Here is a 27,341-nt window from a genome sequence, read left to right on the forward strand (position 1 = left end):
TGACCACAGGTGGGACTCCTGGAGAGCCCCTGGGCACAGCGCTGGCACTGCCTGGCACGGGGCTGGCTCTGGGCACCACACCTGACATCCATCCCCTCCTGTACCACGGGAACACTTCCAAACCCCACGGGACCACCCGGGATGGAGCCATAGGCAAGGTGACCCCCTGTGCCACCCGGCGTGTCCCCTGCCCAGCCCCGGGGAGGGGGGGAAGGAGGGAGGGAAGGAGGGAGGGAAGGAGGGAGTGGAGGGAGGGAGGGAGTGGAGGGAGGGAGGGAGGGAGGGAGGGAAGGAGGGAAGGAGGGAAGGAGGGAAGGAGGGAAGAAGGGAAGGAGGGAAGGAGGGAGGGGTGCTTGGCAGAGAGCAGCAGCAGCTCCTGACCAACACGGCTTTTCCAAGGCTCCTGCTGTTTACAGCCACCAGAAGCGTATGCTGGCACTGGGAAAGTCGATCAGGCCTCGCCTCAGATGACCTCCCTTCGCAGGGAGGCAGAGCCAGCCAAGAGGCCAGCACTGGTCCTGTGCTCCTGAGCACAAACCAGCCTTTCACGGCTCAAGTAGGTCACTGTGCAGCGCTGCCGCAGGCAAAGGTGCCATCCAGCGGCTGGCCAGGGTCCACTCCTCTGGGAGCTGCCGGGAAAAGTCAGGAGAGCAACAGAAGCCTGGAAAGAACAGCCCGAGTCTCTGAAACACCATGAGAAAACATGAGAAATCACACTACAGAAATTTACAAACGATTTCCAACACTGATCAAGGTTTTATTTTTGTTTTGTTGGGTTTTTTTAAACAGTAAAAACAAAACAGCTGTGTTCAAAGCAAAACCAAAGATCTCAAAAAATTTTTTTGAGGTTTACTAATAGCATTGCAAGGTAAGGCTTCCCAAAGAGTTTTATTGAAATAAATTATTTTCACCTAAACATTGATGCAATTCCTCTCATTAAATTCACCTTCACCTAAAAACCAACAGTAAAAAAACTACCAACAATTCTAGATAATACTGGGCTCCTTCTAAAGGACGGTGAAACTAGAACTCACTCTTCAGAAGTTTAAAAATTAAGTCACTGCCATGTAAAATTCAACTAGATAAGCTAGTGGCGGCGGCGCCAAGGGGATCTCAAAATTCTTTTAAAAATCCAGGTTAGCAGGTTGGGCTGCAGCCAGCAAAGGTCCAGCTGCCCCCGTTCCTCCAGTCTTTCTGAATAAACTCAGGGTGAGATTGTGGGGTTAAAAATGAAATAAAAAGCAAGATAATGGAGCGATCTCTGCACCGCCCATCGGTGTGGTGCTGGAGTCCAGGACAGGCAGGTTGTGACTCCCTCGGCTCACGGCAACACTGTGACCTCACCTTAGGTCCCTCTTCTTCACTCCATCCCCTCTGTCCCTTGCTTGTTCCTGGACATAAAGGCAAAGGCAAAGTGCAGCCCTGGGGATGGACAGAGCCAAACCTCTGCCAGTGCAGAAGAGCCCAGCAACAGTGAACTATTTTATGCAGGAATCAGCGCTTTGCTGCACAATTCATAAATTCAGGTTTTTCTGTGTTGTGTAGCCAGACAACTTCATCCAGTGTAAGAACCTCCCAGCGAGGCTCCCCCAGCCCTTCAAGCCGCCCTACGTAACACCTTGGCTGCTGAAGGAACAGGGACTGAGGAGCCTGCTCGTCTAACACAGGGCTTGCTGCAAGCTTCTAAGCTTCCTTCCTCGGAGTAACTGGCCCTGATTTCGAGCAGAATGTGCCTGTGCACTCCGTGACCTGCACCCACAGCTACCTCAGAACACACTTCCCCAGCCTCTGCTGTGCCGTCAGCCCCATAGCTCATGCCAGCTGCAGAAGTCATGCCCGTGGTTTAGAAATTGCCTTTTGTTGTGTAGAGGATCAACGTCACATAGAAAATATTACAAAAAAGGTTAATTTGTCAGCTGTCCAAACATTATTAGACCACATGCTTTATACAGCAGAGAGGCAGCCAGCTCACTCGGCAGCACAGCCAGCTGAACTCTGAAGAGACACTTTCTTGCTGGTATAGAAAGCGCAGGGTTTTTTGTACGTAATTTATTTATTCAACGTTGCTCACGAGGAGGAGGAGGAGGGGCAGCGAGCGCTAAGAGTTTTGCTGCATCTGAAGTCTCCGTTCGGCAGCGGCAGCCAGGGTCCTGCGGCGCAGGGTGGCGGCGTCCGCCGCTCCCTCGGGCAAAGGCTTCTCTGTGCTCAGCTCCTCATCGGAGGTTTTGTTCAAGTAACGCCTGAGGGAATAAAGGAAAAGATGAGTGAGCAAAACCCACCTCGTTCTGGCTCTGAGAAATGCATTGCTGCAGTCGGGAGGGCTGGAGGAAAATGCCTCAATAAAAGTGCACGCAGGTTATGTGCTCCTAAAAAAGCCCACATCATCTACAACAGGCTCTGCAGAGTTGGCACAAGCTCTTAGGTTTTGTACAAGATCTTTGTGCCTTTGGGAAGGAGCCAGTTCTAAAGGTCAGGGCTGTCCTCAGCTCAGAGCCATTCACAGCAGGTGAGTTACTGACTCCCTCTGTTCCTGTTACTCCACTCCTCAGCCTCTGGCACTGCCTACCACAACAAGGCACTCCCCGATGGCAGCAGGTAAGCCAGTGACAGAGGGGGCGCTAGGGGCTGCACACTCTAAGGCCAGGGGGCAAGGAAGTTGCTGCCAGAGTTAACATCCCAGTGAATTCTTACACTTTAATGGCAAAAAACCAGTAGTTTGAAATTCAACAGCTCTTCAAACCAGTGAACAAGAAAGTCAAAAATACTCTGTCTTCCTAAAAGACATTTTTTCAAACATCAAGGAAAAATTAAGTCTAAGAGTAAGTCTGTTTATAGACTTATAAATGGTGTCACACTCCCAGGTATTTATAGGGCATTTCAGTGTAGAAAAGAAAAAGAGCAGCAGTAGCCTGACAACACCAAAGGACCCAGAACCTGTGTCCCTGCAATACAAAGGAAGGGAAAATACTTGATAAAAACACTGCAGTGTTTTCTACATCACTAAAGTGCTTTTCCTTTTCTGCTTAATCAGGAACTGGATGCCAGTAAAATCTACCAACGTAACTGGAATACCAGTACAAAATTCGAATTCTACCTGTAACAGCTATTACTCATTGGGCTAAAAGAAACAGTTCAAGTTGGTCCCTCTCTCTTCAGCAGTGCTGACTGGCTGGTGCTGAGCACCTCTGGTGAGATCTAGTAAGGGTCACCTGTCAGATCTGCACTGCTCTGGGCTCTGTATCAGGAAAAAGTGATGCCTGACAGGAATTTCAGCTGTAAGAGCACAGGCAGTGAGGGCTGACACTGTGCCAGGAGCCAAACTAAAGATTGCTAAAGGATTCAACCCAAGTAACCAGTTCTCAGTACATTCTTAGACTAAAGCCCACTGAAGCTGGAAAAATCAGCCTTTGATTTCAAAGAGCTTTGGATGAACTGCACAGGAAGCTGTGTGCATGTTGGGACATGTGATGCTATTTCTGAGCTAGGTTTAGCAGTACAGCATCCTGAGCCTGCTGTGGCAGATGTATTCATTCCTCTTACTACTTTTCACATCAATCCAGGCTCTCAGTGGTCCAAACCGATTTGAAACCCATTCTGGGGGACTCTGAGTGGCCAGAGTGGAGTTTCAGTAATGAACATACTTTCGAGCTTGTTGCAACAAGTCCTCCTTCCGCTGAACCAGCATTCGCTGCCTCTCATCGGCTGACTTGGAAAAGCGACTTCCCCTGGCCTCAAAATCTTCTGCTTCATTAGGTTCTGCTTCCATCTCGTTGAATTCCACCATTTCTTCCAGTCTAGAGTTCAGTTCAAGAGGCACTCTCTCAGTCTAAGAGAAAAGGAAATAAAGCATACATCTTTGCAGAATTTGGACTTCTTTGCATCAAAACAAGAAGCTACAAAGAATTGTCATTTTCTGAGGCACTGGAAGAAACCAGAGTCTCACCTGCTGTACCCAATTCCTTCGGGTTCCTTTGAAAAACCCAGCCAAAAAACAGAACAAAGCTATTTCAAACCATGCTCAAAGATCCTGTATCCTATAACGCTGTATCTTTTATGCCATGTTTGAAAGTAATGTCAAAGACAAACATTAATTACTCATAATTAATGCTCTCTGAAAATGGGGCATTTGAAAGTCAGATTCTGCAGCTGACTTGACAAGTGATGCAACAGTAAAGAGTTGAAAAAGCAGAAATCCACATACTAAGGAAAGAATAACAAATGTATTTGCAAAGATAATTTGTGCTCAAGAAGGGAATTTATGAGGCTTCGGTTCACTGGGTTCTGCAGCACCCAAATCATCCTGGTTTAGACTGCTGGAGCAAGGCTGGCAACTGTCCCCAGCACAGTGTGCCAAGAGAGGAGCTGGCAGCCCTACATGGCACCTCTCCCCCCGACAGCCAGCTGATAACACTAACCCGAAAAGTGAGCTGCTGGGTGATGGTGTGGGTGCACAGCAGAGGGGAAACAGCACATCCTGATCACACCCTGCCACACACCACCAGATCAGCCCCCAGTGCAGAAATGCACAGCCACGGCCAGAGCCAGGAGTGGTGGCATCAAGAAACAAATCACCCCAGGGAAGCACTGAAGGCTGCAGCCATCATTTGGTATCCTAGAGAACAACTCAAGCCAGTGGGATGCTCCAAGGCAGCTCCTACTGCCTGGTTTGGGGCCTTTGGCAGAGCTGCCGATTCCCTGGGACTGCTGCTCCAGCCCCAACAGCCCAGACGTGGCAGCATCACAGTACAACACACAGGCTCAGGCAGCTGAGGCGCAAAACAAGTTGAGTCATGCCAAAGCCCTAGAGACAGGCCAGTAAGGCCATCTCCCTAACAGAACAACTTCAGAGAGCAAACACCGAGACAAATGTCACTTCCCATTAGGTAGGTGAGCCAAGCAGGAGTCCCAGAGCCCAAATCAGCATGGTACAGACACTGCAACCTCAAACACAAGTGTGGGTGTTCAGCCTCTCTCAGCAAAACCACCACTGCTGCAATTTACCAAAGTGCACACAAATGCACTGGGATGACACAGGAGCAACCACTGGACTGCCTCACAAAGCACTGCCACATCCCTGAGGAGGGAAAGAGAGCCCCATGGAATGATCCCATGGATTGTGCTGGGGACCAAGATGACCTTGGCAGACCCATGGAACAGGTACAGAGCAACTCAATTGCTGCTTCCAATTGCCACACAGGTGGGCAGGGAAAAGGGAAGCTCTGCTGGGGGAAGCAGAGAGGCCACTCTGAGTGGCCACTCAGAGGCCACTCTGTCAATGGTCAGACAAGATCACCCCTTTGTCCCCCTGGGCCATTTGTGTCAGAAGATGCAAGTTGGCTCACCTAAGGTTTGGGGGTTTTTCATAAGGTTACAAAGATTCAAAACCCAAAAATGCTTGATCCAGACCAAGACTGTCATTCCTGCAGTTCTGTAGCTGCTACCTCAGGCTCATACCAAATATCTGTACCATCACTACCACCTCTTCCTCAGCCTCAACTGCAGAATCACACCAAATCAAAGGATCTTTTGTCTTGCAACCTGCTAACAAGGGAACTGCTACAGTTGAATTCCAGGTAGTAACAGGTTGGCTCTTCAGGTCACTAAAGGCTGCAGAGGAAGTCACACACCTCACAAATTTACTCAACAAGCAGAAAGAGAGATTTATAAAACAGAACCCCTCAGGATGTCACTATTACAGTCAGGGAAAACAAAAGTGAAATGAGATCTTCCTTTACTCACAGGGCAATTTTCTTTCTCTGCCACACTTTAGCTAGCACATGCTGCTTAGTAAAGGCCTTAGCAAAGAACAGCAAAACCCATTATTGTGCTGTGCATACAGAAGGGCTGTTATCTCTTGGTCCAGTTCATATCTCTCTCCATTCCCACCAAAGCTCCCCGTGTCGTAAAGTGCTTCCTCCAGAACACAAAAGAATTCTTATACTCTAAAAAGAAATACTCCTCCTTTTAATGGAAGTGTTTGGAGATGTATAGAATGGGAATGAGAAGAAAAAGAGGAAGAGCAAAGCTACCTGCTCTTCATATTCCACAGACAGGCATGGGCTGACCAGACATGAAAAGAGACATGATGATCCTCTGTTCTTTGTACCATTTGAGAGCACTTTCCCTCAAGGAAGAAAAAGAAAAGCACACAGATAATCCTTTACAGGGGCACTATATTCATATCTGATTTATCTGCCTGACTGTGTTAGCTCTGATGTGAAATGGAAGGAAGGGCTGCCACCAACCTGACCTGATTACAGAACCAAAGGCACCTACCAGTCCATTCAGCTTCTAATTGTGCTTTCTGACCATTTTTATGCCAATTTACCTGTGTGACAGTTCCAGTATCCTCCTGATCAGTACTGTGCCTTTCCACAGGGTTGTTCAATGCAGGTCTAATGCTGTCTGCACGCTGAAATGCAAACATCATGGGTTTAATACAGTGTGGGAAAGAGCAAAAAAACCTGAACTCTTTGAACACATTCAAACTCTGCCCTCTGCAATGTCAGGCATTGTGTTCAATTTAGAAACAGATAAGTTAGCAATAAACAGAATGCTCTGTGTTGAGAGAGAATTGCCTCTGCTTCCCCACACACAGACTCCAGATAACATGTGCACAGAACCAGAATTCAATATTCTTATTAACAGAAACACTGTCCCCAGACTGTTTTACTGAAATCTGCTGGCACTAATTAAGAACAAGGCATCATTTTGCCAACTTTCTTTGCAAAAAATCTTCCTAAGTGGTACAATTCAATTATCTGTCAGCAGAGAAATCAACTGGAAATGTTCTAAAAGCTCTGCACAAGAGAGACTGGGAAGAGCTGCTTTAACTGAGCAAATATTTGTCTCTTGTCTAGCTAGGACATTTTCAATATATTTTTGGTACATGACTGAATACACAGCATTTACAGAGATTTAAACAAAGGGAAAAACAAATCCCACTGATTCACCTGTGTTTCAACTCGTTTCATTCCCCTCAGTCATTATTAGGAGGCTCAGTGCTGTGATAAGAAAGAAAGTAATTTTAGGTGCACAGTTTGTGACTCACCTGTGTGGGGAAAGGCACCTGGATGCGCCCTTCCAGGATGTTGTCAGTGGTGATCTCCACAGAACGAGTTAGCTGCAGATCCTGCAGGACTAAATGATAAGGGACCTGAGGGAACATCTCCTGAATCTGATGGGCCTGCAGAAAGCAATACAGTCAGTATCAGCAGTAAATAGAAGTCAGTTGATAAGTATGTCAACAGAAGGAGATTAAAATTATTACCAGCTCCAAGATGCTCCTTATGATACGCAAACCCACAGAGAGAAAGAAAAGAAAAGGAAACCCATGCTGGCTGTGACTTGCAGGGCAATATGCTGCCCCCACTGAAGTCTACACCCAAACTGCAGCTCCTAGGGAGACACCACATGGCCCTGAACAGTGCCTGTAGATGCACAAAGGTTTCAAAAGCTTCCCAGCCCTCTTCTTATGACAGCCTTTTTAATAAAGGTCTCTACAAAACTCATGGGTGACTGAAAGTTAGATCAACACTGGGAAGAAAAAAAACTATTTTGATTTTTGCCATATTGGTTCCAAAATGGTACTGACAAGGACAAGTGGAGGAAGTTTTAATAACCTGCTCCCTCCAGCCACCCTCCCAACAAACCACTTGAATAGGGTCTGAAAACTCAATTAAATTAAACTGAGTTGTCAGGGAACTGTTATGACTGAATTTCAAGTTAGTTAAATATTATCCAAATTAAATAAGTAAAGGTAAGAAGGAAGACAAATAATATGCTTCCAGAGTCCAACAACTGGATTTCATTTAATATTTAAATGTCTATTTTCACTATTGCCCAAAGTCATGGGGGGGCAAAGGGGAATGAGAATGGCAATAAGAAAAGAAAGGTGGAAGGAATTCTGAGAACAAAGCAAAAACTATGCACCAACTGACAGTGAGTTCCAACACAAGCAACTACTGCAAACATAACCCTCCACTAACCTATGACCAAACCAACTGATTTAGCATTTCAGGCTCTGGCTTTCCCCTCAAAATAATTCCCTAGGGTTTTATTCAGTAACACAAAGGAAAATGTCACTTATTTTCTATTAAAAATGTGTAACACTTTAATAATTTGCTAATCTTTAACCAGCTTTCCATTAAAGTAGACATTTTAATATAAGTTGCTACTGTACTTTTGATAATACACAATCCTAACAAAATCATTACTCGTCCTTAACAAAAGCCTATTTGTGTCACTGTGTCCAGTAAAAGAAAAATTAAACTGACCTCAGATGGAGAGTTCCAGCATATTTAACTAATAAATCATCTGCCAGCATCTTTTGATCCCTCCCTGCCTCAAACACCCTAAAAATAGTGGCCTTACCCTGCTGATGTTCAAACAGAAGTATAGGCTATGAGTGGGAAAGACCTAATATTCAGAAAATTCAATCACTTTCATGAGACACCTCACTGAACATTTATTACCATGGTATAGAACACAGTAGCTTGATCAACTCAAAGGAAACAGCACTTCTCAAAAAAATGAAGTGTTTCATGAGACCACATCCTTTTCTTTTTGTACTACATTAGAGTTTTTATGCATGAATTCAACAAATATGGAATTTCATCCTCTACACTTCTATCATCATCATGAACCAGCAAAAGCTGAGGGTGCTAGAGAGCCCACCTCACACTGACAAGACACTGAAATTGTTACCTTGAAGCTTTGTGCTATTAAAGATTAAAAAAACAAATCAAAACCTATAGAATGGTTTGATCAGTTACTACTTGACCAGCACCTAAATTCTGTGGTTACAGACTCACACCCTTTGGTGCTGCAAGTTGGCACAGAAGTACTGAAAAAGAGCTGAAGAAGTTACACTAAGCAAGCTGAAAAAAAGTCAACTCATCTACCCAGGAAGTACAGGTCATTCTTCTACCTCATTCACTTACCTCCAGACCTGTTCTTTTATGCTGGCACATCTGAACCCAAATATAGCCCTAACTTGACTGAAGTAAAGCTTCTCTCACTCAGAAAAACAGCTTTCATCTAGTGCCTAACCACTGTTTTGACTTCCTTCCCCTTTATGTTCTCCATTTCCATGTAACCCTTTCCCCTACACAACACAAACAGGAAGGCTGAGGTGCAGTCTCACCATAACATTGAGCTGGGAGTTGCTGGCTTGTGCAATTCCAAGGATGTTGGTTGTGTGCATCACTTCCACAGAGAAACTGGGCAGCCAGCTGGCAATTCGAGAGCCTGGGAGGAAGAAATCACCAAGAAAGTCAAGAAAGAGCATGAGAATCTCAGCAGGCCAAGTACTTCTACATGTATTTAACATAAATCTTTATATTCCACAAGGAATGTGCAGGGAGTTCTGCAGTGCAATCTGTCCCTAAGGTCTCCCAGACATGGAGATGGCTGCAGTGAATCAGAAACTGCCCATACTCTCCTCAAAAACACTGTCATAATGCTGTAACAATCTGTGGGCTGCAAAGGGATCAAGGAAGTAACACATCCTTGTTTTCTTTTTTAATGTTCCTATTCAAGTGAAAATTAAAATAATCCAGAGTCAAATCCAGCTCTGGAATATATGAATAAATCCAGCAATTTTACAAAAACAGGACAGCTTCTAAGAAATCTGAATCCAGGCCCAAAATGGGTCATCACTGAGAAATACCACTTCAAAGGGACACAGAGTAACTGAACAAAGTGACTGCTGCAATTGTGTGCTTCAGCTCAACAGAGTAGGGCACATGGGTGGCTCCCTCCTCCTTCTGTGCTGCCAATTAAATAAACTCAGCCTTTGCTCTATGCCACTTCTCCTTCTATCTCCATGGTAATACTGCAGGTCTCCAAGACACTGGAGAGCACTGGGGAGGACAACCATCAAAAATATTGTGTTATTCTAAATATAAATGTCCTTTGGAGACCTAAAGCACCCCACAAGTGGAAGCCATGCAGAAGCTATCAGCCAGTTTCCATGTACCTGGAAATTGTCTGACCCTTTTCTGCCCACGATTCTCCCCCTCCAATCTCCAAAGATTTCAAAACAAGCACAGATGAGGAACAGGTCAATGTGTAAGCTTGCAGTGAGCATTTCAGCTGCCTCATAGGAGCTCCACAAGGGCAGAGCCCAAAGTTCAATATTTGCACTACTGAAATCATTTGAGAAACACCATGAGTGTCATCAAAATCTGGGAGACTGTCGAAAACAGCACTCACCAATACCAAAATTCTAAGAAAAATCTGGAAGACAAATTACATAAATTGCCTTTTTCAAAACAAGTTGTCTCCATATACAGAACTTATTGTGGCCTGGAATCACATCTGCTTTGAGAGTACTTACAACACACTACTAAAAACCCCAAATATTTTAAACTATTGAGGCTACATGATTCCCAAGACTAATCTTCTGCACCAAACCAAGCATTGCAAGTGTCTTGTAAACTGAGTGGCAAATGGACTTTTGACAACTACACATTAGCTAGGTGATAGGGGAAAGACTGACTTTTAGACTGCACCACAGAGGGCTTTTTCTCTCCTCTTTGACTGTTGCTGATTAACCATCACATGGTAACAAAAAAGACACAGGAATTTCCCATTCTGCTTGTCAACATGGCACACAATGAATAAATGGCAGTAACTGAAGCTGCTGACCACAACAAATCCAGGAAAAGGGAGCACTTGTACAAAATCTTTCAAGAAGTCTCCACAGCTCTGGGAAATCTCAGAGCTCTTGCAAAAGAACCATCAGAGACACAGTGGTGTTTGACAAACACAGGCAGAGCATGGTTTGAGTTCCAGCTGTAGCACAGAGAGAGCTCCCTTCTAGAGAAGGCTGCTCCTGCTCCCCTGGTTCATGAGGGCACCAGCAGCAGGTGTCAGGTGTGCTCAGCTCACCATCAAAGTGGAAGAAGTGATTGTGCTGGTTCAGGCGGGGTCTGCCTTCTGCTGCTGCCACCGGCACCAGGTTCTCATCCAGGTTCTCCCTCTGGTGATCCTCCCTCACGTGGTGGCTGTCAGTGATATTCAGAGACATTCTGCAGGTGGGGCAGGATGTGTCTTGTTCCAGCCAGGACCTCAGGCACGAGCTGACAGGAAAACAGTAATGCTGGGGTGAGCTTGCAGTGTTTTTCCAAAACACCACTGTCACCAGCACATCAGGCAGCTGCAGCATATTCTGTACACAACATCAACACATGGACTGCTCAGAGATACCCTTAATGACCTTAATTCATCACATGGCCCTCCTGATGACTCTGGCATAGGTTTCTTATTACTATCAGCTGAAAATACTCAAGTGTTCACTTTTTATAAACACACATGCAGATTTATCACAAGCTTAAAACATTCTCCAAGCTTGCTGTCCTTCTAGCTCAGAACAAGCAAGTTCTGCCTGGAAGGGAAAAAAAAAAAACAGCTCTTTTCTCTCACCATTCCCAAATGAAAAAGGAAAAAGCCAACTGGACACATAGTTAATGTATCCTGACACATTTTCATAGCAGTTCTGCCTGTGATGATGCAACAGCACCTCCAGTGTTTTCAAATAGCTTTTCAAAATACCAATACCCAAACCACAAAAGTCAGCACAACCCTCTACACAGATATTTACTGATACTAACAATTCTGTGCCCTTACAATGCTTCCTTAATTCTGAAATTTTCTGTCCTGCAGAAAGTGAGAAGTGTTTCAAATGCAGGTTGAAACACTCAAAGCAGTGCATGCTTCTTGATTCATGCTGATATACCCAGCTGCAGTATTTGTTCAAGTTAATCTGATATACCCAGCTGCAGTATTTGTTCAAGTTAATCTGATATACCCAGCTGCAGTATTTGTTCAAGTTGAAGCTAATTTTCAGTGTGGAAGAACTGAATTTCACAGGGCTGAATATTTCTCAATATTGTAATACATACTTCACATTTTGCAGGGTGGGTTTTTTTCGAGAAGTTCTCAAAACACTTTAGAAAGGTAAAGACATACAAGAAGATCAAATAAACCTGTTCCCAAAATTGTGTATTTGTAAAGAAAATGAAGGCACAGATCACAGGTTTGGCTGACAGAGCAAGGGAAAAGCTCTAATTGCAGGACTATAGTGAATTCAAGGATACAAGCGTTCTGTCCAGTTCCTGAAACTTTGCCAAAGTGCTTTCCATCATCTTGCAATGGAGGGATACACAGGGACGGGTTTCCCAAAAACAACCAAAGCACCACAGTAAAAAACTGCCACCTTCCACCACCTTGGTCAGCAGCACAACCAGCAGGCTGGCACTGCTGTCCAACATCACCTCCCTGACCACTGGAAAACCTCCCTGCCCACAGCAAACTCACACCTCTGCTGAGCTGCACTGCAAAGGGCACTGGGGAAAAACACAGTTTACCAAGGTGCCACCACACTGCTGCTCCTCCACAGCTCAACAGCCAAGATGCTGGAATGGGCACAACCCCGTGTCAGCTGCATCAGCACCAGAGCCCAAGAGCCAGCTGTGGTCACACCCTGGTCACCCACAGCACCTCAGGAGGAGGGCAAGCAGCAGGTCAAGGCTGGCAACCTTTCAGAGCAACAGCTCTTGAACTTGCCTGCTTCCTAGAAGGTAAAGGAGAGTTTCAACATGCCTAAAAGATTCAGACAACTACTCCCATTAAATTTCCTTAATATTTGGGCACAGGGTTGATCTCTGCCATGCAAATCTTCCCTGCCACCTTCTCTTCCACTCCAAAGAACTCATGAGGAAAAAATCCCATGTAATTGAGAATGGACACAGTGTTCAGCCTGTTGACAAAATCACCAGGCTTTTATGAGGAGAGAAACCACTCTCAGGTGAGGTTTTAGCTACATCTGGTTTTATATGCAAGCTGTTCACTGTAACATGTTCCCTCCCTAAAAGCACCAAGGAGTGTAACTTGATTCAGAACTGTAATTGCTTCAGAAAAAAAATACAAAAGGATCCTTTTAAATATAGAGAAAATGTCTTTCTGAAGAGAAGACCCTGGGCTTCTCAAGTGCTCAGCAGGTGATTAAATATTCACATGATTCAGTAGCACTGGAAAAGGAGTTTCTGTCATGGAGGCACATTATCTCATTAGAGACTTCTTGGAACACAGATAAATATTTATGGCAAGGTTTGTCATAAATGACAACAAATTAGCACACAGATTACAACCTCTGGTTTGACAGTTACCAGAAAAGCAAAATGCTATTTACAGAAAGTAACACCCTCAGGGACAATTTAACTGACCTGCATATTCATCACATGGCCCTCCAGAAATGCCTGCTTCAATCCCTGTTTCTCATTTCATATTTAAGCACACGCATGGAAACATAAGCACTGCTACAAAAGATCCGAGGAAAGTCACATCCATCTCAGCACACTATGTCCACAAGCATATGCCACTGTTCACTACTGAATGAGTGTAAGAAGCAGTGTATAGAGAGGTTCTTTGGCCAAAAGTCTCCCACTTCTAACTACCAGCTGCTTAGGGACCATTTCTGCTGATTTGGTTAACCTCTTTTACAGCCCTGATGGACTCATTGCCCCTTGAAACCACAGATTCAGACCAGGCCTCCACAGCCGTCCTGGGGGACTCACACCCTGTGAGGATGCACTATATAAAAATACTCCCTGCTTTCTCCTTAAAGCTGATACCTGGAAAGTATTTAAGAATTCAGCTCTAATTTTTCTTCTTCATCTGAAAATGAACACAACCTCCACACAACAAATCTACTGATCTGTGTTTGAGAAACTCAACACTGGTTACCCACTAGCTGACAAGGTACACACTCTTTGTTTGGGGGAAAAGAAGTGCACCAGGTGGAACAACCCAAACATGAAAATGACTGGAGTGAAGAAGACTTGTACTTTGTTGTCAGAAGCAGACCAGCACCCAATAGTTGTGCTGTTAGTTTGTTACTTGTCATCCCACTGTGAATTCCAGCCATGCCCATCTCTCCCTTCCCTTCTCAGCTGGGTGCAGCTCTCCAGCCTGCACACACGTACTTGTGGAAGAGGTGGCCACAGGGGAGTTTCCGTGCAGATTGCATGGAGTCCCAGCAAATGGCACAGTCATCATTGTTCACTGCCAGCTCCTCCGGTGTTGCAACTGCAAACCTGCAAAGAAGAAACAGGAAGAGACAAAAGCAATGACTGCACAAGCTCAGCACAGCCTCCTCTCTAGAGAATCCAGCAGTGAGAAAACCTTACCCTCCAAGTTAACTTTTCATTAAGAGACCTGTGCCAACAGATTTGTTTTTTTTTTTTTAATTTGTTATTTTTCAGGCTGCACTGCAAAGGAATACACACATACACATGCCTCTGATGCCTTTTGCAGGCACTTTTTTGAACATCTTCTCATACATCCTAAGTGCATAAAGCTTTGACTTAGAACTTCCCAAGAGACAATTATATGATCATTTTGTTGAAATCCTTAAATTATAATCTGTATACATTTGGTTTATGTCATTTTTCTAAATGAGTTTTAATAGCTGCACCCATTAAGATGTCTGTTTGGGATCATAAGCATTTATGGTGACTAATTTTGGCCTCACATTTTGCCATTCCCATTTGACTTTTCTCCCTTTTTTTTTAAAGCTACAGTGCCATGTAAGCAGTTACTATACAGTATCCAAACACAAACAATATAGAAATGAGTGGTGTAACAACATTTCACAGCACTGCTGGTGTGGAATATATCTGAAGAACAAGCAAGTTATTCAGGTAATAAGTCTGTTACACATGCAACTCAAACACCTTTGTGAACAGCTCAAAGGGGTTCAGTGGCTGGATCTTACTGGAAAGAAACAATGCATTGTGGAAGAACTTTATTATGCAGCTCTTAATGTGATATCATAGCCATTAAACAACTTCTAAAAAAAAATAAAAAGCCTCAGAAATTTCTAAACAAGCCAGCATTCTCCACCTGGACTACAGCAGCAGAATTTAGCAGGCTTCCCAATTTCTCCAAATAACCTCACTAAAAGGGAATGGACTAAAGTACTGCCAAAGTGCTCCTAGCTCCACTTTACCTAAAGTCTTAAAGTTGGCTTCAGCTTTACTAAATACACTGGTAAAGCTAGGCAGGGTTTAATTAATATTTTGATTTCAGTCAGTAAGTGAATGGCATGGCCTAATGAAATTAAGAGCATTGATTTCTATCACAGCCAAAGCCAGTATTTGACAGCTGAAACAGGCAGAGCTCTTCAGGGCTTCTGTCACCCCACAAAGGCAGTATGCAAAAGAATACAGAGGAAACACTGGACAGAGGAGCTCATTTTTTTGCCTCTTTATACATTACCAGTAATGCTGCCATTATAAAAGTCAATCCTACATATTTGTTAAACCCAGAAAGAGTCTCCCCACTAACAAATAAAATGGGTAAAAACACACTCCAAGTGCAGAGAATTAAGGTTTGGAACATTGCATCTGTCCAGCTTACACCATGCCACTGTGTATCAAAGGAACATAAAATAATCTCAACTTCTTTCTCAGCATCCTCTCTACTAGATCTACACCAAGACTGCAGAGCAAGTAAGGGGCTGACCTGGCCTCCATGTTTCCAACCACACGCAGGTAGTTCTTGTGCCGCCGAATTCGCCGCTGCACCTCGTGGAACAGGTAACGCAGCTGCATGAAAATCACCAGGCTCGCCATGGACAGCCAGATATTGCCAAACAGCTTGGGAAAACCACAGAGCAGGGATTACAAACAAGAAGCTGCATCAGGTCTTAAGAGACAAAGAAATCAAGAAACCAGCCCTGAAGAATTTCTCTTTTGTTGGGTCCATTCAGACCAACCACGCATGTTCCAAGGTTCTTTGAATAACTTGGCAGGACAGCATTTGTAATGAGGATAAACTGAATTCAGTCCTGACCAGCGTAGCATCTCCTGCTGCCAATGAAATAGTTCAGTCTGGTATTACTCAATAAAAAAAGCTAATTAAACACCTACTAAACAGATAATTACACACAGTAGTTAATACTCCTTAACAAAGTTATTTGTGATGACTTCAACTACACAGGAGGAAGTAACTTCTCTGGTTTCTAAAATAAGCAAAGTAAAAAAATATAAAATGTGTATACCCAATACCCTTTATTTTAAGGCTAGTCTATTTTTTCAGCATTATGTCCAGTATTTCATACCAGCATATGAATATGATGCATCAAGTCCAGGGAAAGCAGAGTTAGCTCCATGACAAAATCTGTGTAGTAGACATAAGTGCCTTTGCCCTCCCAAGTTCCTTCATGGTTGAGATCCCAGAGATGAACAACATATCTGCAAGAGTGAGGAAATTAACACTATTTTTTTTGTTGTTGTTGTTGTTAAATGGCATCTCTATAATTCAAACTATTTTGTCCATTTTTCAAAAAACCTCTAGATATGGATTCTTTGCCCTTCTGAGGCCCTGTGCTCACAGTCTGTGCTCACTCAAGGAGGACTTCTTTAAATGTTACCGGTTTCAAACAGCAACATTTTAAAAAAGCAAAAAGCAGTCAGTGCTTAACCCACACTGGCACTACACACACTGCCAGCTGATAGAAAAGATGCAGCATTTGCTAAAAACTACTTGAGGTAATGGAAGTCAACCTTAGGATTATAGTAACTACAGAAGCACATTTTTCAGCACGTGAGGTGTTTCTTAGGTGAGTCACTACAGCTCAGTGGCAGGGCTGAAATGCTGACAGTGACCTGCACAAAGAGGCTCCTGCATTACACACCATGTCCCACATATGCACACACAGGTGTGGCACAGGTACACATGCATGGGACTTTTTCAAAGCAAACCTTCAAGAGACAGGGCCTTAAAACAAACCTTGTAGAATGACATCAAGTAGCATCTATCAACCCTCATCCAGCAGCACCCATCCACTTCAATCCATGCCTCAAGCTATACCACCTACTAAAGCTATCCATGCATTTCAACCTCCATCTGTAAAAAGCACTCCTAAAATGCATTTCCATATGTAAAAATCATTCTGAAAATGCTTCAACACGTATTTAATCCTTTGTACTATCCAATATATCTGCCAACTGTTTACTAGCTGGCTTTAAAAAAAGTATTCCTCTAACTACTCGAACACCAATACAATCTTTTATTCAAATAAAGGCTTCAGGATAAGACACACACATCACTCACATAAAACAAAAGAAAGTAAATTGCAGAACTTGTGCTTAAAATCAGCACAGACTAAAGCTAACCACCTCTGCTCATCTCATAGAATCCTGCAACAGTTTGGGTTTGAAGGGATCTTGAAGATCATCTCTTTCCAAAACCCTTTGGCTGCCTCATGCAATCAGGCCCTGACCACTTCCAGTATGGGGCACCCACTGTGCCAGTGACTCACCAATCCCACAGGGAAGATTTCTTTCCTAGTATCTAATCAAACCTTGTCCTCTTGTCAGTTTGAAGTCATTCCCTTACGCCATGCCCTTGTCCAAAGTCCCTCTCCAGCTCTCTTGGTGCCCCTTTAGGTACTGGATGGGGCTCTAAGGTTTCACCAGAGCCTTTTCTTCTCCAGGCTGAGCAATGCCAGCTCTCTCAGCCTGTCTCCATGGCAGATGCTCCATTCCTCTGAAAATCTCTAAGGACTCTTCTAGACTCGCTCCAGCAGGTCCACATCCTTCTCAGGCTGGGAGCCCCAGAGGTGGATGCAGCACTCCAGGAGGAGTCCCAGCAGAACAGAGCAGAGGAGCACAATCCCCTCCTGACTGCTGCCCACACTGTGGGGATGCAGACCAGGATGTGGTTGACATTGCTGGGCCATGTCAAGCTTCTCATCTACCAACACACCCCCAGGTCTCTCCTTAGGACTGCTCTCAATCTCCAAACATGCATCTGCAATTCAATGAGGTAATTACCTACCCTCTTACATAAACATGCTGGATGCACTACCATCCTGAACACACAGCCTGTAAAACAGAACTTACAGAACTTACCTTAAAATCACATGAGCAGTTCTGACTGTCACCAGCAGAGACTGCAAAAGAGAAAGAAAAAAACCCATACATATTATCAACATTCTGGCAGGGACAGTGGTGCAGATGCAGGAGCTCAAGGCTAAAACACAAAATTCATTTACTGCACCTTAACAAGTCCTGTGAACCAATGGTCACTATAGGTGACTGTGTGCACAATATACCTGAGACAACCATAAAGCTTATAAATAAATATGAAAAAAATTGTTCCCAAAGACACCATGCTTTTAAAGCAGCCACTAGTGTTGCTGTTAAGTGTCATTTTTTCCCAACAACAAAGGAGGTACTGCCTTTTTCAATTATTATTACTCAGCAAGTGTTGAGACCACAATCCCACCAACTACCTCTCCTCATCCCACTTCTTAACAAAAAAAAAAAAAGAACTGGGAGAACTGAATAATAACAGAAGTTTGAGGAAGGTAATTTCAAATCATTCCCTCCTTTTGCTCAGATGTAAATGCTGCTAAAATAACTTCTCTCTCTAATCATACTTATGTTTCTAGGCTAAGCACAGAGAAAAAAACCTGAGTCTATCAGAAAGTGTAAGATCAGAAGTGTAAAGACAAATCACCAAAAAGGTAAACTACATTTCCATGGGCTCTCATAATCTAAGAGAAGATGGCCCCATCACCTCTCTGTAATCCATCAAGCCCACAGTGCTCCATCTCTTATTCTATCCTCACAGTGAAAAACACCAGCCATGCTTCCCCCAGAGACTGCCCACACCAGCCTGCAGGTAGCAGGGGCCAAGTGACACTGAGATGCAGGGGATTTACAATGAGCAACTGAAACCACTTCTGTGAAACTGGTCTGGTGGCATGCCTTCTGCGTAAGTACTGTGAACAGGACAGAAGGACTATCAAAACCACTAACTTCCCAAAGAAGTAATAAGCCAGTTAGTTTGAACAATTTTTTCCATCTGTAAAAAAGCATTCCTAAAGTGCTTCTATGCATATTTAACCCTCTGCAATACCCAACATATCTGTCAACTGTTTACTAGCTGGCTTTAAAAAAAAACATGCAAAGATGTACAGACTGGACACTGCTTGCTATACTCTAATTCTTTAACACCATATATTAAGGCAAAAAATATTAATGTTTACTCAAAAATACAGACAAGTCCCTATTCAGCTTTCTCTGGGCATTTGCACATTTCACACCCACCCTGCGCTGCAAAACCAAAAATGCTGACAAGCAACAGAGAACAAGGGGAAGTTACCTAAAACACAAGAAAAACATCTATATTGCTTTATTGAAAACCCTGAGCTAAATCAATGTTTGCAGAAGAGAGATTAATAGCTTAATGTAACTTAATGTAATTCATTCACACTAATCGAATACACTTGGCAGGGTCCCTCTTGAGAAGGATCACACAAGCCACCACCAGAAAAACATTTCAGCCTCAAAGATTTATTGTTTTTTACTAAGAGCTTGAAGTCTGCTATGAGATGTCAGTGCCAGTACTTGTACAGAAAGAAACCTAAATATTTTATTTCACTCACATAAGTTCTGGGTATTAAAATCAAGGAAATTACTCATGGTTGCCCAGTCCATACAGGGAATATTTAAAATGTTCAAAAATGGCAAGATATTATACAATCTCCTATGAGAAAAGATTAAACAGACTAGAATTCTTTTGCTTAGAAGGAAAGGCAGTCAAGAACAGGCAAAATGATGATAAAATCACAAATTCTGTGAAAAAGATTAAACATTATTCTCTGCCCATGGCAGGGGGATTGGAACTAGACGATCTTTAAGATCCCTTCCAACCAAAATCATTCTGTGATTATCAAACACAAGATTCAGAACAACTCAAAGAGGACATCTTTCATGTACAGAAAGCCAAGTTAATGTGGAATTTGTTGCCTTTGGATATTACAGAAGCTGACATACAAACAAGTTCAATGAATGATCATAGAACTTTCCAGAGTACCTCTGGGACTATCAAACACACTGGGTTTGTACAGCCCTCAGCTCAGGAATGTTCTCAAACACCAGTGGCTGCAGTCACAGTTAGGAGACCCTTCCTTCTGCATTCCCCACACTTCCACTGACTGAGTCACTCCTTCATTAATCAGCACACAGAACAGCTCCACTGAAATGAACAACTGGGCCCCATCCTGCAACCCCAAACACCCACACTACCACACAGCACAGCTCTGAGGAGGCAACACAGGCTCCAGAGCACTCCCTGATTAACCTACCCTGAGCTGGTGCAATGCTGATAATCCTTCTGCCAAGCCAAGATAAGAGACATGACACCAAAGAGATCCCACCTTTCAGAGACACTTAAATCTTCCAATACCCTTCCACTGTTGCATTATAAATCTGGTCTTGCACATTCTCATATTCATGGAAAAATAAAGAGACGTATTGATAACTGAACTATGGTGTGACAAGCATCATATTCTCCTACTATCAGTTGTTTTCCTTCCTGCTCCCTAGCTCCAAGTATGAATTCAAGATAGGAGAAGAAAAATAAATTGTACATGTTATTTGTTATCTGAACTAACAATGTGCTAACACAACATACTTGGATTGGATTCCTCTCCTTTGTTAAAGATTATCACTTCCTCAGGCAGAGTGCAACAACCCACCACAACATCAAAAACATACTGCTGCTCACTCCACAAACGTGCTGATGTTGAGTCCACAGTGCAAAGTCTTCAGGAGTGCACAAAAATGCTTTGCTCATCTCAGCTGACACACAACTCGTTACACCAACATAAGCAAAAGCCACGAGTATGCCTTAAGGAAAGGATGTCACACTCCTTTTGGGGAGAAATGAAATAGAAAATACAACCTCAGAGAAAGAGGCTGAAGTGCACATTAACTTTCATACACACTCTCTCCATCTCTCAGGTGCTGTTTCACCGACCCTTCTCACAATGCTCATGAAGCACAATCATTACTTTTTTCATAAGCTGTCATTTGATTTCAAGATCACTTTTCAGGTCTGCCCTCTCATTCTCTTCCTCAGACTAAGATTTTTTTCAGAGTTAAAGGCTAAAGAGAGAAAGCATGCCAATCTGGCAACTTCTGGAAAGCAGGGGAGGATTTGTTTGTGTCTTCAAAGTTTCTTTCTTATGGGAATTAAAAGTGTTGAAGCAAATCCATCGTGTACCAGGACAGCCCCAAGTGAGGGGTCAAAGGCAAAGCAGAACCCACAACACACATGAAGAAGTCTCACCTCTGCTGCCATGAAAGCCAAGGTGTGCATGCCATGGGTGTAGCCAACAACTCCACAGACAACTGCTAATCCACAGCAGGACAGGAGCATGGCTATGAGCAGGGCCAGCACTCTCACGTGGCTGCTCATGGGTGTGGTAGGAGAAAAGGAAAGCTGCAACACAAATACATAAATATGTGACAGTTTAAATGAGTACTTCATCAACCTTCCTTCAATTGTCACCTCACCAAACAAGACTTCATTCAGAAAAATCTTTTGCTTTCTAGCATAAAACCAATTTTACAATGCAATGTTGTAATAAATTGTGAAGAATAGAGCTAAACCCACACACTATCCCAAAGCCTCATTCATGTTACTGTCATTTACAGTCACATTTTAACAATCAGTTACTATTGTTTTATTTACAATTACCATGATTATTTGAGCTATTTAAATCACCTGTGCAAGAAAACCAGCGACACAGTAGTTTCTGCACCAAATCCACAGCATCTGCTTTAGATTTACATGCATTTTACAAAGACTCCTAACCTAACACACAGTCTTCAAGCAAAGTTTTGCCAATTTTTCACCAAACAGCTGATCTGAATTTGTCCAGCTTGGTCTTCCATCCCATAGTCCTTCCACTGTCAATTCCTTCTGGAAGAAAAAGATGTCTATCCAAATTAAGCTGCAGCTAGAGACTGCTGAACTCTGCTGAAAAAAGTTGTCTCATTCAATAGCATGCAAAGTGTGCTAAATGTCTAAACTATCTTAACAGAGGGCTACACCTGGTCTGTCTAAATCAAAGGCAACCCAAGTGGATGTTGGTCCATCCTCTTTTTTCCAGGGCAGGATGAGAAAGAACAGGACAAGGAAAGAAGGAGTTGCCCAAAGCTTCACTCTGATCTGATTTACAAAGTTGATTCCCATGTTTTGTTTTTAAATGGGTTCTTTCTTAATTCTTTGCATCTGGTTCAGCTCCACGTGCCCCATCTTCACAAGGCAAATCCTGTATCATTTGTCCAAGCAAAAAACAACTATGCATGCTTTGAATACAAAAATAATATAATAAGCATTTCTTCCCACGTGACCTGTATTCTTTCACAGCTTTCTGAACACTAAAAATACCAGATGACTGCCTTGCTCACTGCTATCTTAATTTTCCTAACCTAGCCAATGCAGTTTCAAATTTAAGTGCTTAGCTACCCGTGAATTAACAGGCCTTACTGGACATTATTAAAAAAAAACCTGCAAAACCCAGAGCTACCAAAAAAAATCATGGATTTAATTCAGGTAAAACTTCTATGCCAGGAGAGAGGAGCCTGGGAAAATGCAGGTCCATTTTAGTAAAAGGCCAAGACTTACTGTTTAAGTTACAGTTTCTTCTTTCTTGCCTAGCCTTCATTTTCTGCATTTTTACCTAATTTATTCCTGGTATTAACAGAAAGTTGAATGTACCTTAGAGAGAAAATTGCACAGTATATTGTAAAGACACTGGCAGTCAAAATTCAGTATATCTAAGTGAGTGTGAAACCTGAGCACAGATTCTGCAGAAGCAGGCTCCACAGGCCAATCCTAAAGGGCACCAATCTAGGGATGCTCTGCTGTTAAGATGTCTTTACTAAGGAGAGCTATGAAGCCATCTCATCCAGTTATGTAACAGTAATTACAGGGCACACATAAGGAGCAACTTATTACAGAAAATAAGTATCTTCAGCTCCATTTGTCTCATGGGAAAACTGAAGGAGTAAGATTGACATTGTACTTTAAGCAAGTATTTGAAGCTAATGGGACATGCACGTGTTCAGCACCGCAGGGTGTGGAAAAGGTCTAAATGATCTGTTTGCACCTTATCTGAGCCAGTGCCTGAGCCAGAAACAGAATTTGCATGCCCCAAAAGACAGCCCGTAATCAAAACTTACATATTCAAAGCGATCCTTGCAGAGCTGAACCATCAGATGGAGAAACACAAGTCCAGAGAACCAGAGGCACCACATCACTACTTCTTCCACTGTCTGAACATTCAGCACACCAAAAATGAAGATAAACTTGTAGAAAATGAAATTCCAGAATTTATCCTTGAGATGCTGTAACAGAAGAGATTCAAGTAAGAAACATATTAAAAATACCAGCAGACCTTACTGCCTATCTAGTTTCTTCTACCATGGCAGCATAACTGTGCTACACAGCACACAATGCAGTTTCCTGCTATATTCCTAAAACAGTGCTCAGCATAAAGCAAGTCTGATCTCAGTCTGATTCTTCATGCCCAAGCAACTCAGCTACCAGGCTGCAAACACAGAGTCCTCTCTGCTGGAAGAGCTGCTACAGTTAGTTATTCAAGATGCCCAAACTGCCCAGCACCTTGCTTCCAAAAACCTGGCAAAAAGTACAGATGATTAAGAAAAGATGATGAAGTCTATGGTTAAGAATCGCAATGCCTACAGTGGAGAGTGAGATGGATGAGCAATGAAAATAAAACCATTCCCACACACACAAAGTACGGAAGAAATAATATGATGTTCTCAAGCAGCAGACAGCAAGCCAGCTTGGAGGGGATTAAAAAATTTATGAAACAAAATGTTTTGTTAAAGTACACAATGAAATCACCAGGAGTTTAGTTAAGACAGGCCCTGAATTCCTTAATGATGCTGCTGTTCTGGGCTCGCCAGTATTAATAAGCAGCTTTCCTTTACATGACAACTGAGGCAAATTCCCACTGTCCAAACACAAGTGGATCCACACTGCTACTGCTTTTCACGTCAGTTTTTAAGAGGGCAGAGAACATCCTGGAAACCATCACCAGTTAAAATTCCACATCCTTATAGTCAACATGGACTGGAGAGAAAATCTGGCCCACTGAAGCCCACAGATTTGATAGTGTCTTGGTTTTAATACACTTAGAGCCTCTACAAGGTATGAATTACAAACACAATAGGCTTTGAGAGCTCCACAGTTATTAATGAGGCTTTGTGTGCCTCAGTTCTGCATCTCAAAAATCATCATGGCCTGATTCCTCCTAAAGAACTCTTTTTACAGACTTTTTTTTTAATATGTGAACACACTCCAAAACCACTGCTCCTGCATTTACACAAGCAACTTATGCATTTGCCTTACTTTTTAAAAAAATATATAGAGATACTACTCAAGGTCCTGCTGCTGCCTTCATCTTCTGCAGGATCCTGTTTTTAAAAACTCTGGGCTTTCATAGCTCCTTTGCTGAACCATTTTACATCCATTCTCACATAGACAAGCGCAGGACTAAACAGCCTCAGTTTTCTTTGCTGCTCACCTCCTTTCTCTGGGGATTTTCTTGCCTACTCCCTCTTAAACCAGCAATGATGAACCATTCACTCAGTGTATGAAAATGGAAAGCACTTCTCCAGCAGTCAAGGTACAAAAGAAGAGAGAACTCAAAACTGCCAGTACTGACAACTACAAAAAGCAATGGAGAAATGCTGCCAGGTGCAGGCAGGATGGAGAAGAACACATTACAAGAGTTTTGAAGTGAGGCATGCTTGTAAAAAATCTAACAGAGTTCATTAAAGACACAGGATTTTCAAGCTGACTGTGGGCTATTAAAATACAATAGGAAAAATTCCCTTCAAAATAAAGCAGAAGCTTGTGGCTGTGGATATACTAGCTAACCAAATGCTAAGACATATATTGTAAATTTATTTTTCTTGTGCAGTTTCAGCAATTCCACACAGAAAATCACACCATTTGTCATGTTTTACGGTTTCCTTGTTTGCTGTCTCACCTGCCTCTCACTGACACGAAGAGGACCAAACACCATATACTGGATTAGCTTAGCAACCAGCATCAGAAAACAGCAGGCAGTGTTCACTAGTACCTGGAAAGAAATAAAGCAGTCAGTGACAAATACTTTTGCCCTACTTAGAAGAAGGGAGAGAAGAGGAGTCTAACAAAACCTGCCATTGTTCACAGAACAGTATTAGTTGCCTTTTCTTTTGGTGAAATTTAAGCCTGGCCTCTTTCAAGACACATGAAGTAGCTGATAAGTCTTAGCTTGTTTTTTTTCTAGAAATACTAACACAGTTTGATACAGCAGTAAAGTCAACAAACTGCTCTACCTCTTCACGATAAATTATTTCATACAGACTACCAAATTTCATAAAAGAACATGAGGACAAAACTTACAGATCACCAAGATGGTAATTTTGTTTAACATATGGCAGATAATAAAAATCCAGTTTGAATCTGTTGTTACAGTAAGAGGATTCAGAGGTTGCCTCAAAACATGCTGAATAGCACACCACCCTTCAGTAAAAACACTTCTTGAGGCTTTCTTGGGAAACTTCTTCACAGCAAAGCAGCAAGAAGCAGAAGACATGGGTCTGGAAAAACTGACATCTCACATTTGGCAAAGGCACTCGTAATTAACTTTTGACCTTAGCAGGACACTAAAAAGGTAGATGATGAAGAAGCTTCGCCCTGTCATTTCCAAAGGACGTAACTTCTCCAGGATTCTTAAGGCTGTGAGACCCAGTTTCAATAGGATGAATATGTCTGGTACATTAAAAAACAGCACCTCAGTCAAGCAAGTATGTTGTGAAGCAGATGTCCAACTACTGCCACCTTTGAGTGACAGACAGATGAAAAGTTCAACAGCAACAGCTCAGCAAGGTATCCAATATCCCCTTGTTGAGCCTTTATTTCAACTACAAATCAGTGAGCCAAAATTCAGAAACCATTATGAGGTTTGGGTTTTAAAAGGTACAGAAAATTATTTTCTTTTTTTTTTCTCCTTAAATGGTGAGAGTGTTTCCTCTTACCTACAAGACTTTCAGTGTTATTTAAATAAATAAATAAATAAATAAATAAAGGCAGCAAGGCTTGGGCTCGAATACCGGACAGCCCCTTACTCAGATTTTTGGCAGAGCAGGTCGGGGAGTGCTTGGCGAAGCTTAAGCCCAGCAAGCGCCCGGGTCCGCGGCAAACGCTCCCAAACAGCTTCTGCCAAAGGCCCGGGCAGGACGAGCGGGGGGCGCTCGGGGAGAGAGAGGAGCACGAGCCGCGGGCTGAACTCCGGGCGCTCGGCTCTAACGCTGCCCCACCGCCCGGCCAGGCAGGAAGGGAAGCGGCTGCGGAGGCGGCCCAGGGCGGGCAGGGGAAACCCAGCCGAGCCCCCTCTTCGTTCCGCGAGCAGTTTTCAAACAATAACGAAACACCCCCCGGAGCCGCCCACCGCCCCCCGGCCGCGGGGAGGTGCCGGCAGAGGCCGATCCCGCTGCCAGCCCCGCAGGCCGCGGGCGCGCAGGCCCCGCCGCCGCCCCGGGCTCACCCAGACGCAGAGGCTGTCCGAGAGCAGGTAGTAGGCGACGTCCAGGGCCCGCGGGCCGGCGCAGCGCTGAGGCTCGGCCGGCTCGGTGCCCGCCGCCCCGCAGGGCGCCTGGCTGAGAGCGCGGTAGGCGCTGAGGCCGGCGCCCAGCAGCGCCAGGGCGCTGAGCGCCGTGTAGGTGCGGAGGCTGGGCCAGGGGAAGCGCTCCAGGAACAGCAGCGGCATCGCGGAGCCCTCGCCACCGCCCGGCCCCGGCTCGGCGCGCTCCCCCGGCTTAACGCCCGCCCCGCCGCCCCTCCCCGGGGCCGGGCGAGCCGCCCCCGCTGGAGAAAGGAAAGAGACCGGGCCCGAACCCCCCGCCCCGGCTCCGGGCGCCGCGTCCGCCCGTCACCCCGCGCGCTGAGTCACGGCCGGGGCGGCGCTTCCACCGGCCCGGCCCTGCCCCGCACCCTCCCCGCCCGGGACAGCGGCCGCTCCGCCGGAGCCGCGCGGGGGGAGCTGGAGGGGCCTCCGGGAGCCCCAGAGCCTGTCACAGGCACGGTGGCAGAGGAGAGCGCCCAGAGACTGCAGAAGCAGCGCCCTTCCACAGGCAGCCTGGAACAAGAATTAGTCTCAAACTGCCGTGGAGTTGGGTGAGAGGTGCTCTCAAGTGCCAGGGCTCAAAAGGTGCACTCTGCTCCTTGTTCCTGCAGAACTTGACTTCCAGTCTTCCATCTGCCCTTCCTTACTTCCACGGGCAAAAAGGGTTCTGTTTTGCACTGCCCTGCTAGCTTCATTTCCCCTTGCTGGCAGCTAAGAAACCATACATTCTACTCACCATCTGTCTGGGCCTTCCATCCACAGGACCAAAGTGAACAGCCCTTGCACTACCTTTCCCAGCATTTTGCAGTACATTTGCCATACTGCACAG

At 44.2% G+C, this 27,341-nt stretch overlaps 1 protein-coding gene across 3 annotated transcripts; it reads right to left on the reverse strand.

The window, feature by feature from the left end:
* Positions 1 to 736: 736 nt before the first annotated feature.
* Positions 737 to 26,711, reverse strand: AMFR (autocrine motility factor receptor). Of its 3 annotated transcripts, none has more exons than XM_059481364.1 (14): positions 26,435 to 26,711; positions 24,890 to 24,982; positions 23,052 to 23,216; positions 21,151 to 21,303; positions 17,922 to 17,962; positions 16,127 to 16,259; positions 15,529 to 15,662; positions 13,989 to 14,099; positions 10,894 to 11,084; positions 9,146 to 9,249; positions 7,052 to 7,186; positions 6,329 to 6,412; positions 3,642 to 3,826; positions 737 to 2,240 (listed from the first exon to the last, which is right to left on the reverse strand). In XM_059481364.1, exons 1-14 carry the CDS (start codon positions 26,654 to 26,656, stop codon positions 2,099 to 2,101), a joined length of 1,893 nt encoding a protein of 630 aa, XP_059337347.1. In that variant the 5' UTR covers positions 26,657 to 26,711; the 3' UTR covers positions 737 to 2,098. The 3 variants fall into 3 exon arrangements, with proteins under 3 accessions (XP_059337347.1, XP_059337348.1, XP_059337349.1); XM_059481365.1 differs by lacking the exon at positions 26,435 to 26,711 and adding an exon at positions 26,016 to 26,157; XM_059481366.1 differs by lacking the exon at positions 26,435 to 26,711 and adding an exon at positions 25,291 to 25,997.
* Between the last annotated feature and the right edge of the window lie 630 nt (positions 26,712 to 27,341).

Source organism: Ammospiza nelsoni, chromosome 13, assembly GCF_027579445.1.
Source record: "Ammospiza nelsoni isolate bAmmNel1 chromosome 13, bAmmNel1.pri, whole genome shotgun sequence".
In the NCBI taxonomy this organism is placed as follows: domain Eukaryota; kingdom Metazoa; phylum Chordata; class Aves; order Passeriformes; family Passerellidae; genus Ammospiza; species Ammospiza nelsoni.

Bases quoted from the DNA above. Each gene is read 5' to 3' on its own strand.
- AMFR (XM_059481364.1), bottom strand. From the start codon at position 26,656: ATGCCGCTGCTGTTCCTGGAGCGCTTCCCCTGGCCCAGCCTCCGCACC. The intron at 23,217-24,889 runs GTGAGACAGCAA...CTTCTGTTACAG, and splicing joins TTCGTGTCAGTGAGAGGCAG to CATCTCAAGGATAAATTCTG. The intron at 9,250-10,893 runs GTGAGCTGAGCA...TCTTCCTCCCAG, and splicing joins TCACTTCTTCCACTTTGATG to GCTCTCGAATTGCCAGCTGG.